The following is a 17,326-nucleotide window of genomic DNA, read 5'->3' as shown; positions in this document are numbered from 1 at the left end:
ATAAAAAACCTAACATTAAACACTAAACCATAGATTTTACACCAAAAATCCTAAACCCCAAAACCTATGAAAACGTTAAAACTTAACCCTAACCCTATACCTAACACGAACCTAACCCTACCTTATTCTTAAATCTAACCCTAAACCCTAAACCCTAAACCCAAAGCCCAAAATGCCCAAACCTAACATTAAAAACTAAACCATAGATATTACAACTCAAATCCTTGACCCAAACCCTAAACCTAAAAAACAACCTAAGCCCTAACCCAAACCTTAACATTATCCCTAACCATAACTCTACCATAACCCTAAACCCCAAGCCCAAAATACCAAAATCCAAACATCAAACACTATAGCATTGATATTAAACCTCAAATCCTAAACCCTAAAACGAAAACCCTAAAAAATCCAATATTCTAACCCTACCCCTAACCCTAACCCTAAACCTAACCTTAACCCTAACCTTAACCTTACACCCTAACCCTTAACCTAACCCTAAATCCCAAATCCTAACTCAAAAAAAAGTCTAGAAAAAAACTCCAAGTCCAAAATACCAAAACCTTAACATTAAACACTAAACTATATATTACAACTCAAATCCTTAACCCAAAAACCTAAAACCTAAAAAATAAACCTAAGACCCTAACCCTAACATTAACACTAACCCTAAACCCCAAGCCCAAAATATCAAAACCCAAACATTAAGCACTAAACCATTGATGTTAAACCTCAAATCCTAAACCCTAACCCAAAAAACCTATAGAAAAACCTATACGCTAATCCTAAAACCCTAACCCTAACCCTAAACTCCAAACACTAAGTCCAAAAAAAACTATCAGACCTTATTCTTTCAACTCTCTGATTTGGCAAAATAATATTCCCTTTAAAGCTTCAGTTTTTAGTATGGAGAGCCCTAAGAGGCAAATCCCTACTAATGAAAAAGTAAATAGATTTTGCATTGAACTTGTTAAATATTTTTGCTGCAGGAACAAATCAGGTTGGGATACGATTGAACACATCTTCAACAGTGGGGCATATGCAACATATGTGTGGAAGAGCTTTGCACTAGTGGCTGGATTTAAGATAGACCAAGCCTCACGTCAGCAACTCATCATACAATGGTGGACAACCAAATCCAAAAATGAGGCAGACAAACTTATGTTACAGGCCACACCTATTATAATTTGTTGGAAACCATGGAAGAACAGATGTGCTATCAAATATGGGGGAAAACCATCTAATCTAAGGAATTTCCAATATGAAATATGCATGGACAATTTTAGATTGATGACATCTAACTTCCCCCATATTAAATGGCCTGCTACATAGAGGGAGCTAATCCAGCTTGGAGAAAGATGTGTCCATGTTACTAAAGTAACTATGTTAACATGGACAAGACCACCAGATTAGTGGATCAATATAAACATTGATTGCAGTGCACTATCCAATCCTGGTAAGATTGGTTCAGGTGATATGGTGAGAGAAAAAACATGAGGTTTATTGGTAGCTTTTGCATCACCTTTGGGAGAGGTCACAAATAATGAAGCTGAGATCAAAGTAGCCATATTTGGAATGACTTGGGCTCTGGAAGTGGGATACAGGAAAATCCTACTAGAAGTAGATTCCAAACTGTTGATGGAATGGATTATGCAAAAATCAAAGCCTAAATGGAGCATCATCATTCATGTGGAGAGACTTCAACTTCTCATCACACAGACTCAAGAATTCAAGTGCATGCATACATTCAGAGAAGCCAACTGGGTGGCTGACTCCTTATCCAAATATAGTCACACGATTCCTGCCCCAAAAATATTCTTCAGCAACCACAACTTACCTAAAGAAGCTAGAGCCTACTATCAACTAGAAGAACAGGAAGTGCCAAGTTTTACACGAAAAAAGACTAAGAAAATTAAAGAGCCTCCTTAGACACTGAATTTTCCCTTTTCAACTTAGTAGTAATTTAAAATTGTAGCTACTTTGGATAGGTTAGAATAGTTTTTTTATTCCATTTTTGAAAAATATAAAGGGAGAGTCTCCCTTGTTTATTTTTCCTAGATGTTTTATATTGTGAGGAGTCCTCTCTTATAGGAGCTTAGTATTTTGTTTTCACCTTTTTTTTGTAAGGGGAAGAGATAACTTTCTTTTGGAAATTTCACTCTGAACCACCTTAAGCTTCGGAGGTAAGGTCTATGTCCCTCTCCTTGTATTTTGCTTTCTATTAATTAAGGCTTGGGGGTGCTGCTCAGCCCTTACCCCTCCAAGGGTATTAAACTAAAAAAGAAAGCCCAAAATATCAAAACCCAAATATTAAATACTAAATATTATATTTTAAACCTCAAATGCTAAACCCTGAACCATAAAACCTAAAAATAACCTACACCCTAACCCTAATCCTAATCCTAACCCTAACCCTAACCCTAAACCCTAAACCCTAAACCCTAAACCCTAAGTCCAAAATGAAACCTAAGACCAAAATACAAAAACCCAAACATTAAAAACTAAAACATAGATTTAAACCTCAAATCCTAAACCACAAACCCTAAAATCTTAATAAAACTAAATCCTAACCCTAACCCTGAACCAATAACCCGAAACCCAACCCCAACATACAAAAAATCTAACATTAAACACCAAACCACAGATTTTAAACCAAAATTCCTTAACCCCAAAACCTAAAACCTATAAAACCCCTAAAACTTAACCCTAACCCTATACCTAACACGAACCTAACCCTAACCCTATCCTTAACCCTAACCCTAAACCCTAAACTATAAACCCAAAGCCCAAAATACCAAAATTCTAACATTAAACACTAACCATAAATATTTCAACTCAAATCCTTTTAACCCAAACACTAAACCTAAAAACCAACCTAAACTGTAACCCAAACATTAACATTAACCCTAACCCTAACCCTACTATAAACCCTAATCCCAAGCCCAAAATACCAAAATCCAAACATTAAACATTATAGAAGTGATATTAAACCTCAAATCCTAAACCCTAAAAAAACCGGTAAAAATGCAAAATTCTAGCCCTAACCCTAACCCTAACCTTAAACCTAACATTAATTGTACACCCTAAACCTAAACCTAACCCTTAACCCCAAACCCTAAGTCAAAAAAAAAGTCTAAAAAAAACCTAAGTCCAAAATACCAAATCCCTAACATTAAACACTAAACCTAGATATTACAACTCAAATCCTTAACCCAAAAACCTAAAACCTAAAAAAAAAACCTAAACCATGACCCTAACCCTAACATTAACCCTAACCCTACCATAAACCCTAAACCCCAAGCCCAAAATACCAAAACCCAAACACTAAGCACTAAATCATTGATGTTAAACCTCAAATCCTAAACCCTAAACCTAAAAAAAATCCAAAACTCTAACCATAACTGTAACCCTTAACCATAAACCCGAAACCAAAGCCTAAAATACCAAAACCCAAACATTAAATAATAAACTGTAGATTTTAAACAAAAAATTCTACACCCCAACATCTAAAACCTAAAAAAAACCCTAAACCCTAACCCTATCCCTAACACGAACCTTAACCCTAACCCTAAACCTATCCTTAACCCTAACCCTAAACCTAAACCCTTAAACCAAATCCCAAAACACCAAAACCCTAGCACTAAACACTAAACAAAGATATTACAGCTCAAATCCTAAAACCTAAAAACAACCTAAGCCCGAATCCTAACCCTAACATTAACTCTAACCCTAAACCTAACCTTAACCCTAAACCATAATCCCAAAACCTATGCCCAAAATACCAAAATCCGAACATTAAATACAAAACCATATATTTTAAACCTCAAATACTTAAACCCTAAACCATAAAACATAAAAAAAAATACCCTTACCCTAACCCTAAACACTAAGTCCAAAATATGAAAATCCAAACATTAAACACTAAACCATAGATTTTAAACCTCAAATCCCAAACCACAAACCGTAAAAACTTTTTAAAAAAAACATAAACTCTACCCCTAACATTAACCCAAACCCTAACCCTAACCCTATACAGTTGTTCAATCGTTTGCTGCCAGACTGAGATACAACCAAAACAAAAATGAAATCCCTATTTGCTTAAATGAACCTGTTCATACGACTAGACAGGGTCTTCCTGCTGTTTTGATTGAAGAAAATGATTATTATGTTAAGTTGGCTGAAATTTGTAAGTTTACATTGGTGGGTAAATTTACTAACACCATGCCTAGAATGGAACAAGTACGGAAAAGCTTTATTTTACAAACTAAATTGATGGGGGGGGGGGTCAAGATCACTCATTTCAATTCAAGGCACGTATACATTGATTTGGATAATGAATTAGATTACCAAACTATGTGGACTAAGTTGAAAATGAACATAGAGGGCCAGGCCATGAGAATACAAGCATGGACCCCGGATTTCACACCTGAAGAGGAAACACCAATAGTACCTATTTGGGTGTCTATACCAGGTCTACCTTGGCACTGTTACAACAAGGTCTTTCTATCAACCATATTGGAGAGTATTGGGAAGGTACTTTTCTTGGACTCACCCACAGCTCAAAGAACTAGAGGTAGTACCACTAGAGTCAAAGTCCAAGTAGACCTTACAAAAGAAAGACCTTCGCATGTGTGGTTGGGATTTAAAAACTCAAATCCTAACAAGGGAAGATGGTTAAAAGTGGAATATGAAGGCATTCCTAGTTATTGATTTTACTGCAGGCATCAAGGACACAAGATGAAGTTTGTACAATAAAAAAAGAGATGAGGAAATGCAGAAAAGAAAAGATATGGATGGAGGAAAAATCAGCAAAGAGAAAGGAGATGGAAAAGCTCAGGAACAAGGAAAAAATGCTAAAGATGAGACAACAAAAACATTCAACCAGCCAAATAAAATGCAGAAGGAAGGGCAGAAGAAAAGTGAGGAACAGAACCAATCAAAGGAGCATGTGACAAACCAACAACAAAGGCATGAAATGCAAAAACAAGATGACCAAATCCAGCAAGAGGAACAGCAAGGAGAACAGTGGCAAACACAGAAGAAAAGAAATCACAAAAATCAGGAACATGCTAGCTCCAAATCAGTGTGGAGACCTGTTACACTGTTCATGCATCATACCAACAACAGCCAACAACAAGAACAAGGGATCACAGGTAATAATATAATTTCAACTCAAAATAATTTTTGTTCTCTTGAAATGCAGGAAAAACAGGAGGCACAACACATAGTTCAGCAGGGAACTAGAGAAACAGCAAGTCAGGAAGATCACACCAAAAATGACCAATTGAAGGATCAACTTGCTGAAAATAAGCAAAATAACCTGCAGATACCAAAGCTGAAGGCTGCTGCTGGCAATAAATGCAAGGAATCAGGTATTGACTTATCTCTCCCAAGCCCCAGAACCCCCAATGATTTTAATGTTATGGCTGGTCATACTGAAGAAGTCTATGGAGGTATGGATGGGGGGAGTAAGGAGAAAACCACTAACTTGCAGGATGGGGTTACCAAAGGGGGGAATTTGCCTCATGCTATGCATGAGGGGTTGGATCATGACCATAGGACTGACCTTAGAGCCTTTAGGAATCAGGAACATGATCTGAAACAGCAGAAGCAACAATCACAGCAACAAAACCAAAACACTGGAAACTGGAAACAGCCTGCCAATGAAAATAAGGGGCAACAGCAACACAGGAATAAGGAGGGTGAGGAACAGGGGAAACAGGGTGACAATAAGGATATGGGAAATACTCCTTAGAGTAAAAACAAGCCTAGTAAACAAAAGAGGGATGCTGAAAAAAGGAGACAAAATAGGCAACAGGATAAGGAGAGTGTGTATGAACAAGAAGTAAGGGAGGAATCTTGCAATAAGTTTGTTATGGTGGATGATAATCAAGGTCTAGATATTACTCCCCTACAAATCCAGTATATGACTCCTCACAATTCAGACAAGACTGGAAAAAAGCAACAAGAGGGAAAATTGAATCCTAAATCAGTCTTGGATGAGTATGCTGTTATTAATTCTGAAGATGAACTTGAGGGTGACAGTCAATCTCTTGATGAGTATGAGGATAATAATGAGACTAGTGAGGCTCTTATTAGAGCCTTTAGCCCTTACAAAGATCACTCTCTAGAGGATGAAATCCAAACAGTTACCAAAAATCAAACTCTGTCTCCTAGAAGCTTTCAACAAAATAGATTCCATTTCACTAAGCAAGATGCCAACACAGTCACTGCTGGCAGACCTAACACCAGATTATTTTCTTCTAAATCTTCCCAATGATTAGTTCAATCATTTGGAATGTCAGGGGGATTAACACTCAAGGAGTGTTGGAAAGACTCAAAATGCTAAGGAAGTTACATCAATTGTCTGTTATTGCTATTTTAGAACCTTTCTCTGACAGTATTAACATCCAAAGCTTCAAAGTGCAATTGAATATGGAAAATGCTACTAGTAATTGTAATAGTAAGATTTGGGTTTTTTGGAACAGTGATGTTGACTGTAATATTCTTGATGAAGAAAATCACTTGTAACATGAAACACAATGAGTTACAATACCAATTTACTAGTACATTTATTTATGCTAAGTGCAAAGATTATCTAAGGAGACCTCTATGGGACAAATTGCTTCAACAGGCCTCAATTAACATCAATCCCTTGTGTGCAGTGGGAGATTATAATGTTATATCAGATGTGGAGGAGAAGCTGGGAGGTTTACTTTATAACATGAAAAAGAGTATGGACTTTATTGCTGTCATTGAAGCCTGTGGCCTGGTAGACATAGGTTTCAGTGGCCACAAATTTACTTGGTCCAACAGAAGGGGTATTAATCACAGAATCTGGAAGAGACTAGATAGAGCCTTGGTGAATAATTCATGGTTAGAAAAGATGCCTCAAACCACTATAACTCATTTATCAACTACAGGGTCAGATCATTGTCCTTTGCTGTTGGAAATGGTATCCAAGGAAACAGATCATATTAAGTATTTAAAATTCCTTAACTGTTGGGTTGATAATCCCAGCTTTATGGTTACTATTAAAAATTGTTGGGATAGACAGGTGGAGGGTAATGCTATGTGGAAATTTCACCAAAAAATGAAAAGATTAGCTACTACTCTTAGTGGTTGGTCTAGGAATGAGTTTGGGGATATCTTCCAAAAGGTTAAGATGTATGAGGAACAAGTACATGATGCGGAAGAGAAGTACATCCTTGACCAAAATGATTCCAATAGAAGTATTCTCCATGAACTCAATGCACAATATATCAAGTTTCTTAAACTTGAGGACAATATCTTGAAACAGAAAACCCAGCTTCAGTGGTTTAAAGATGGTGACACTAATTCTAAATATTTCCACTCCATTATAAGGGGGAGGAGGAGGAGACTGTTCATCCACAAAATTGTTACTGAGAAAGGGGATTGGGTCCATGGTGAAAACAATATTGCCAGAGAGGCTTGTGAGCATTTCAATAACATTTTCGCAGGAGAAAACAAGTTTATCAATGAGAATAATCTGGATTGCATCCCTCGAATGGTCAATCAAAATCAAAATACTCAGCTTACAAAGCTACCAGATTTGGAAGAGATTAAAGAAGTAGTTTTCTCCATGAACCCTAAATCTGCAGCTGGTCCGGATGGTATGAACGGGTATTTTTTCCAAAAATGTTGGAATATCATCAAGGATGATCTGATGGAAGTACTACATGCATTCTTCAGTGGTCATATGATTCCTAAGTACTTCTCTCATTCTTGCATTGTTTTGCTCCCTAAAGTTAAGAATCCAAACAAATTTATGGAGTTTAGACCTATCAGTCTGAGTAACTTCACTAGTAAGATTATATCTAAACTAGTAAGTACTAGGCTTAGTTGTCACGACCCAACCCGATGGGCCGTGACTAGTGCCCGTTTTGAACACCCACATACAAACCTGCTAAGTATAACCAACTGAAACTAAGACAATATGGAATTTAATCAAATCAAGCCAACCCCAACGTCGTATACATATAAGAGGACCTGTCTCATAAGGAGTCATAACCATTCAACCATAACAGCATACGCGAGCCGACAAGGCCGCCACTATTCAAAGCATAATAACATACGTATGCCGACAAGGCTGCCACTACACAATACACAATGATGTACGCAGCCGACAAGGCTGCCCCTGTACAAGCGGACATCCCAAACAAACCATGTCCAGACCATTATCCAAAACATATATATACAACCCACATAATGTCCACAGACCTCTAAGAGTACATTAGTGAAACTCGATGGGACAGGGCCCCGCCATACCCATAGACGAGCAAAAGACTACACAAAAGTTATGTACCAAAACGACTGGGCTCCGGAACAGTGGATCTCTCCCAATTAGCAGAGTAGATATCCTAGGCGGGAGGATCACCGAACTGTGCGTCTACACTTGCGGTCATGAAGCGCAGCCCCCCGAGGAAAGGGGGGTCAGTACGGACAATGTACTGAGTATGTAAAGCATAAGGTAAAGATGACAGGATACCAATATGGCAAGTAAAAACAAAATATCGCTACACATATACCCTTTTAAGTGAAAATCATGCATATATTTAACATTTAAGGTGCCCAGCTTCCCTAGTAAGGGGCTCGGCAAAATAATCATCACATCATCTCCGTCATCATCATCATCATAACCATCCTCATCACCAATCATATATATAATATACATACCCGGCCCTCTAGTGAGGAACTCGGTGACATATGCAAGAAACTCCGCACGAACATTACCCGGCCCGGGACTCGGTGAAATGATAAATGACTCTATGCACGAGCAGAATATTATGAGCAACCATATGCAATTAAAATCATTTCTTACAACTCAATAGAACAATCAACGTGAACCAGCAAGGAGTATTACCAAAGATTAATGTTTTATCAAGATTATGAACCTTTAATACGATATGGAAACGTAAAATCTCAATGACTCTAAGAAGCACTACCATAGATATTAGGGATTATCATAGCCTTAGACATAGCCGATATATAGAGGAATAATTGTGGAAGCAAGAACATACGTCACCAAGACGCTCTAGAGGTAAGTATCAAATCTGTCCGTTATTCGCTTATTTTTAAAAGTCATGCCAAACAAAGAAAGAAGGGACAGCGTTACATACCGTATAATCGAGCCGCACGTCCAATATTTACTGCTCAAGCTATTAATCAATAACAAGCAACAATCGTGCCGCAATTAGATAAACATCGTGCTTTACTTTCTTGTAAGCTAGCTAATAATCTAACGAAAATTTGGCAGCACTTCCCCTATTTTCCTTACTTCGTCCCAATCCGACAACACTCCAAATTATCCACAGCAATACCAATAACACATATAACCCAAAGAATCATATTGAACAGCCCCCTCCCCAAAACAGTTCCGTCTCGGCAACCATAGCAGCGAAGCAACGACACACCGAGCGATAACTCGTTTTATAATTCGCAACACATCTACCTTATCGTATTCATCCTTTGGAGTATATACTCATAATCACATTCAACATATACATAATGCCAAAAAAGAATTTTCCTGCAGTTTGCTTTAATCAAAACAGCCCAAGCACCAACACGACACCACTAATAATCCGATTATGGTTTCCGTTCATACTTAGCACATTCAATAACTAAAACAAACTTCCTGAGCTACTGGTCACGCCCCCTTCTTAAAATTAATGGATAATTAACAAGGGTATTCTAAAGAATTAACACACCAAACAAGGAGATTACTAACCAAATTATTTGCAGCTGCTGGCCAAGAGTTGCAGGGTTGGTTTCTCCATTTCCATGGCTGCCTAAGACAAGTGGTGAAGAAGAAGATGATATGCAGCAATGCATTTCACCACTTTATTTAGCATGGAGTGGATTTCTCCACCTCATTTAATAGTATGAAGTGGAGGCAGCCCCCCTCTACACCTGTCCACTAAGGCCAGCCCACAATCTGATCCCTTTTTAATTTTTGCCTTGAGTGGTGGGGCCCACTGGATTAAATTAATCCTTATCAGCCACCAATTATGAGTGGTGGGGCCCATTGGATTAAATCAATCCAAATTAGCCACTAATTAATCCCGCACTTAAAGTTAATGGCACTTACATTAGCCAACTCATACTTAATATCACATTTGGAAATAACATCCTTGCCTAATATTTCTTTACGTCTTCTAGATCACGATGCGCACTACGTATAAAAAAAAATACGAGGCATAACATCCTTCCCCCCTTAGGAACATTCGTCCTTGAATGTTAAGTTAGCGTCTTGCAAAAACAAATTCCAGCGAGGTCTCTCTAAAAGTTATACCTATCAACCTGCATTCCGTAACTTACAGATGCCTCACAGCTACATAATCTCATTATCTATCAATATAGTCAAGCTAGAAATTGAATTACCTGCAGGTACGGGGAACAAGTAAGGATACTTATTCTTCATTTCGTCTTCCGCTTCCCAAGTCATCTCCTCCCTATTGTTATTTTGCCATAACACTTTGACGGAAGCCACATCCTTAGTACGTAACCTTCTAACCTGACGATCAAGTATAGCCACGGGTTTCTCCTCATATGACAACTCCTCTGTTACCTGAATATCATCTACAGGGAATGCTCTAGAAGGATCACCAATACATTTACGTAGCATCGATACATGGAAGACTGGATGTACCGCCTCCAAATCAGATGGTAGATCCAACTCATAGGCAACCTTGCCTATCCTACGAACAATCTGATAAGGCCCAATGTATCTCGGACTGAGCTTCCCCTTCCTGCCGAATCTCATCACACCCCTTATGGGTGATACCTTCAGGAATACCCAGTCACCAATCTGAAACTCCAAATCTCGACGCCGATTATCTGCATATGACTTCTGTCGACTCTGGGCCTATTAACTTAGTCTCGCCAACATCAAACCAACCAATAGGCGATCTGCACTTCCTCCCATATAAGGCCTCGTACGGTGCCATCTGGATACTAGAATGGTAGCTATTATTATAGGCAAACTCAATGAGCGGCAAGTGGTCATCCCAGCTGCCTTTGAAGTCAATAATACAGGCCCGCAACATATCTTCTAGTGCCTGAATAGTACGCTCAGCCTGCCCATCAGTCTGAGGGTGAAATGTTGTGCTAAGGTTCACCTGTGTCCCCAATCCCTTCTGAAACGATCTCCAAAAGTTGGCTGTAAATTGAGCTCCTCTGTCTGATATAATGGACGTGGGAACCCCATGAAGTCTCACTATCTCCCTGACATATAACCTCGCATAATCTTCAGCGGAATAAGTAGTCCTGACTGGAAGAAAATGGGCCAATTTCGTCAGCCTATCTACAATAACCCATATAGAGTCATACTTCCGTTGAGTGCGAGGTAAGCCTGTAATGAAGTCCATATTAATCATCTCCCATTTCCAAGTCGGGATCTCTATCTCCTGTAATAATCCACCAGGCTTTTGATGTTCGATCTTGACTTGTTGACAATTCGGGCACTGAGCAACAAACTCCGCTATGTCCCTTTTCATGCCATCCCACCAATATAAGCATCTGAGGTCATGATACATTTTTGTTGACCCTGGGTGAATAGAATAACGGGCAGAGTGTGCCTCTCCCATAACCTGCCGTCGTAGCCCCGCAGTATCGGGTACACACAATCTGCCTTCATATCTAACACTCCGTCAGGTGTAACCTTAAATGGGGTCTTTTCCTTTTGAAGAGCTGCATCTCTATACTGTGCCAGAATAGGGTCTGTATTGGTGTCTCTTTACCTCATCTATGATTGAGGACTCAGCAACCTCTCGACTAGAAACTCCACTATCTTCCGAATTAGCTAGACGGACTCCAAGGCTGGATAGCCGCTGAATCTCCCGAACCATATCCCTCCTTTCTGGTTGTACATCTGTCAAGCTACCCATGGACTTACGTAAGGCTAAGAGCATCTGCTACAACATTCGCTTTCCCTGGATGACATAAAATATCAACATCATAATCCTTTAGCAACTCTAACCACCGCCTCTGTCGTAAGTTCAGCTCCTTCTGTTTAAAGATATATTGGAGACTCTTATGATCTGTATAGATGTCCACATGGACACCATATAAATAATGTCTCCATATCTTCAAGGCATGAACCACGACCGCTAACTCCAGATCGTGAGTAGGATAGTTCTTTTCATGCTTCCTAAGTTGTCGGGAGGCATAGGCTATAACTTTGCCATGCTGCATCAATACACATCCTAGCCCAACACCCGAAGCATCACAATAAATAACATAGCCGTCTGGTCCATCCGGAAGAGTTAGGATTGGAGCTGTAGTCAATTTGTCTTTCAATAGCTGGAAGCTTCGCTCACAAGCATCTGTCCACTGGAACTTGGCTGCCTTTTGAGTTATTCTTGTCAAAGGCGCTGAAATTGAGGCAAACTTTTCTACGAATCTCCTGTAATATCCTGCTAACCCCAGAAAGCTGCGTACCTCAGTAGGTGTCGTAGGTCTGGGCCAAGTCTTTACTGCCTCAATCTTCTGCGTGTCTACCCGAATACCATCAGCTCCAATAATATGCCCCAAGAATGCCACTGAAGTCAACCAGAACTCGCACTTAGAAAATTTAGCATACAACTTCTGGTGCTGAAGCACCCTAGTTACCGTCCTTAAATGATCTGCATGCTCCTCTTCTGAACGTGAATAGACCAGAATATCGTCTATAAATACAATAACAAACATATCAAGGAATGGTTTAAATACTCGATTCATTAAATCCATGAACACCGCTGGAGCATTAGTCAGCCCAAAAGACAGCACTCTAAACTCATAATGCCCATATCGGGTCCGGAATGTCGTCTTTGGAATATCTGCCTCCCTTACCCGCACCTGATGATAACCTGACCGCAAGTCTATATTTGAAAAACACTTTGCACCCTGCAACTGGTCAAATAGATCGTCAATCCTTGGGAGGGGATACCTGTTCTTTATTGTTACTTTGTTCAACTGCCTATAATCAATGCACATCCGCAGTGACCCATCCTTCTTCCTCACAAACAGTACCGGTGCTCCCCAAGGTGACGTACTAGGCCTGATGAAGCCCTTTTCTAGCAAATCCCTCAATTGCTCTTTCAATTCTTTCAACTCAGCAGGTGCCATTCTATAAGGAGGTATAGATATAGGCTGGGTATCTGGCAGTACATCTATAGTAAACTCTATCTCCCGTTCTGGAGGAAGGCCTGGAAGTTCCTCGGGGAATACATCAGGAAATTCATTAACTACCGGGACTGATTGAAGAGTCGGTGCCTCTTCCTTTATGTCATGCACCCGAATCAGATGGTAAATATAGCCTTTTCTAACCATCTTCTCGGCCTTGAGGTATGAAATGAACTTACCTTTCGGCGATACTGTACTTCCCTTCCTCTCTATAATCGGTTCCCCTGGAAATTGAAATCGAACTATCTTTCCTCTGCAATCAACATTAGCATAACAAGCAGCCAACCAATCCATGCCCATGATAATATCAAACTCAATCATATTTAACTCTATTAGATCTGCTACGGTACGATGACTATATATAACTACTGAACAATTCCTATATACTCGCGTAGCTATGACAAAATCTCCTACAGGTGTGGCTACCTCAAATGGTTCTATCAACTCAGACTCTATTCCGATCCTACTAGCAACAAAGGGAGATATATATGATAAGGTGGAACCTGGGTCTATCAATGCATACACACTTCTGGAGAATAGTGATAATATACCTGTGATCACATTAGGTGACGCCTCCTGATCTTACCTATTAGTCAAAGCATATATACGGTTTGAGGGACCGCTAGAACTGGAAGCTCCACCACGTCCTCTACCACGGCCTGTTGGCGCCTGAATACCCTGCCCCATAGGGCGCATAGCCACAGAAGAAGATGAACCAGCAACGGACCCTGTAGGCTGTGCCATACCATCTGCACTACCTCTAAGGTGACACTCCCTCATAGTATGGCCCTGACGGCCGCAAGAAAAACACGCACCTGTAGCCCAACGACATTCCCCAGGATGGGACTTACCACAACGAGAACACCGAGGCAAAGGTGGCCTCGACTGGCTCAAACCCCGGCCCATCTGTGACCCTGACGCCCTAGAGCTCTGACCAGCTTCCGAATATCCCATACGATCGAACCCCCTACCCATGAAACGTGGGGGTGCACTCTGTGCTGGCTGGGAAGAAAATCTAACATGCTGCTGAGACTGCCCGCTTTGAAACTCGTCAGGATAACCTGCTGATCTAGCCCTCTTATGCTGGCCTCTATTATAATCTCTATCTGGCTGACGTCCCCGGTGCCGATCCTCTACCCCCTGTGCATATGCCTGCACCCGAGCAATGTCCATACCTGGTTGAAGAGTCACTGCCATACAACCGTCAATTAGATAACGATCCAATCCCATCACATAACGATGTATCCTGTCTGCCATATCAGCCACAATAGTAGGCGCATGCCTAGCCAATGAATCAAACTTGAGGCTATACTCTCGAACGCTCCTGCCATTTTGCTTCAAACGCAAGAATCTATCGACTCTAGCTCGCTTCATCTCTGGAAGCAGGAAGTGGCCCTGGAAAGCCTCCACAAATTCATCCCATACCGCTGGAGGAGCACCCTCACCCCTAGATAACTCCCAAGTCTCATACCAATTAATAGCTACATCCCGCAAACGATACGTAGCCAACTCAACAGACTCGGTCTCCGAAGCCTTGATTATCCTCAATGTACGCTGCATCTGACGAATAAACTCTTGCGGATCATCTTGGGGCCTTGACCCAAAGAACTCTAGAGGATTACAACTTAAGAAGTCACGAGCCCTTAAGCTATCAGATCTATCCGCATGATCAACTCCTAGTCCATGCCTGCGAGCCTGATCTGCCACTAATCTAGTCAGCAATTGAACCGCATCTTTCATGGCCCTATCCTCCGCCCCTGACTGAGGAGCTGGAGGTTCAGATGTTGGGGCCTCGGGGGCTGGTGGTGTCCCCCGAACTGGAGCTGCTGCTGCTCTAAGCTCTTCTGGCGGTGGGGGTGTAGCAGAGCTCTCCGACTGGAGCATCATACCAGGCATAGACTGGGCACGGGCCCTAGTAACTCTCCGGGTCTGACTAGTACCTTCTGCTATCGATTTTCCCTTCTGGGCGGCTGTCGCTTTCTTTGGAGGCATAGCTGAAAACACACGGATTCGTTAGAGAGGGAGTATCCTGTTAATATAGCTCTATCGCACGATCTAGAATAAGAAGAAAGAATGACATCCTAAATGTCCTGTAGCTTCCTGTTTATAGATGTGGTGCACAACACACCGATAAACAAGACTCTACTAGACACGGTCTGTAGACACTTCCGAGGAAGAACCGCTCTGATACCACTCTTTGTCACGACCTAACGCGATGGGCTGTGACTAGTGCCCGTTTTGGACACCCACATACAAACCTGCTAAGTATAACTAACTGAAACTAAGACAATATGGAATTAATCAAATCAAGCCAACCCCAACGTCGTATACATATAAGAGGACCTGTCTCATAAGGAGTCATAACCATTCAACCATAACAGCATACGCGAGCCGACAAGGCCGCCACTATTCAAAGCATAATAACATACGTATGCCGACAAGGCTGCCACTACACAATACACAATGATGTACGCAGCCGACAAGGCTGCCCCTGTACAAGCGGACATCCCAAACAAACCATGTCCAGACCATTATCCAAAACATATATATACAACCCACATAATGTCCACAGACCTCTAAGAGTACATTAGTGAAACTCGACGGGACAAGGCCCCGCCATACCCATAGACGAGCAAAAGACTACACAAAAGTTATGTGCCAAAACGACTGGGCTCCGGAACAGTGGAGCTCTCCCAATCAGTAGAGTAGATATCCTAGGCGGAAGGATCACCGAACTGTGCATCTACACCTGCGGGCATGAAACGCAGCCCCCCGAGGAAAGGGGGGTCAGTACGGACAATGTACTGAGTATGTAAAGCATAAGGTAAAGATGACAGGATACCAATATGGCAAGTCGAAACAAAATATCGCTACACATATACCCTTTTAAGTGAAAATCATGCATATATTTAACATTTAAGGTGCCCAGCTTCCCTAGTAAGGGGCTCGGCAAAATAATCATCACATCATCTCCGTCATCATCATCATCATAACGATCCTCATCACCAATCATATATATAATATACATACCCGGCCCTCTAGTGAGGAACTCGGTGACATATGCAAGAAACTCCGCACGAACATTACCCGGCCTGGGACTCGGTGAAATGATAAATGACTCTATGCACGAGCAGAATATTATGAGCAACCATATGCAATTAAAATCATTTCTTACAACTCAATAGAACAATCAACGTGAACCAGCAAGGAGTATTACCAAAGATTAATGTTTTATCAAGATTATGAACCTTTAATACGATATGGAAACGTAAAATCTCAATGACTCTAAGAAGCACTACCATAGATATTAGAGATTATCATAGCCTTAGACATAGCCGATATATAGAGGAATAATTGTGGAAGCAAGAATATACGTCACCTAGACGCTCTAGAGGTAAGTATCAAATCTGTCCGTTATTCGCTTATTTTTAAAAGTCATGCCAAACAAAGAAAGAAGGGACAGCGTTACATACCGTATAATCGAGCCGCACGTCCAATATTTACTGCTCAAGCTATTAATCAATAACAAGCAACAATCGTGCCGCAATTAGATAAACATCGTGCTTTACTTTCTTGTAAGCTAGCTAATAATCTAACGAAAATTCGGCAGCACTTCCCCTATTTTCCTTACTTCGTCCCAATCCGACAACACTCCAAATTATCCACAGCAATACCAATAACACATATAACCCAAAGAATCATATTGAACAGCCCCCTCCCCAAAACAGTTCCGTCTCGGCAACCATAGCAGCGAAGCAACGACACACCGAGCGATAACTCGTTTTATAATTCGCAACACATCTACCTTATCGTATTCATCCTTTGGAGTATATACTCATAATCACATTCAACATATACATAATGCCAAAAAAGAATTTTCCTGCAGTTTGCTTTAATCAAAACAGCCCAAGCACCAACACGACACCACTAATAATCCGATTATGGTTTCCGTTCATACTTAGCACATTCAATAACTAAAACAAACTTCCTGAGCTACTGGTCACGCCCCCTTCTTAAAATTAATGGATAATTAACAAGGGTATTCTAAAGAATTAACACACCAAACAAGGAGATTACTAACCAAATTATTTGCAGCTGCTGGCCAAGAGTTGCAGGGTTGGTTTCTCCATTTCCATGGCTGCCTAAG

The 17,326-nt window shown here is 40.7% G+C and overlaps 2 protein-coding genes across 2 annotated transcripts in view; one reads left to right on the top strand and one right to left on the bottom strand.

Moving 5' to 3' along the window:
- The first annotated feature begins 4,786 nt into the window (after positions 1–4,786).
- On the top strand, positions 4,787–5,752 carry LOC109120278 (transcription activator MSS11-like). Its single transcript, XM_019213936.2, has one exon. The coding sequence runs from the start codon at positions 4,787–4,789 to the stop codon at positions 5,750–5,752; it is 966 nt and encodes a 321-aa protein (XP_019069481.2).
- A 5,944-nt stretch (positions 5,753–11,696) lies between these two features.
- The window catches only part of LOC138348559 (uncharacterized), a 135,726-nt gene continuing 130,096 nt past the window's right edge, over positions 11,697–17,326 (bottom strand). The window contains exon 3 of the mRNA XM_069297996.1: positions 11,697–15,386. Coding sequence (XP_069154097.1) covers positions 13,762–15,171 — 1,410 coding nt within the window. The 5' untranslated portion in view covers positions 15,172–15,386 and the 3' untranslated portion in view covers positions 11,697–13,761. The remainder of the gene's footprint in view (positions 15,387–17,326) is intronic.

The sequence above is a fragment of the Solanum lycopersicum genome, chromosome 5, assembly GCF_036512215.1.
Source record: "Solanum lycopersicum chromosome 5, SLM_r2.1".
Classification (NCBI taxonomy): Eukaryota; Viridiplantae; Streptophyta; class Magnoliopsida; order Solanales; family Solanaceae; genus Solanum; species Solanum lycopersicum.
The sequence above is the reverse complement of the archived record's forward strand: the minus strand, read 5'-3'. Positions and strand labels throughout refer to the sequence as shown.

What these genes read in the sequence shown, in the direction of transcription:
- LOC109120278 (XM_019213936.2), top strand. Translation starts at nt 4,787, where the DNA reads ATGGATGGAGGAAAAATCAGCAAAGAGAAAGGAGATGGAAAAGCTCAG.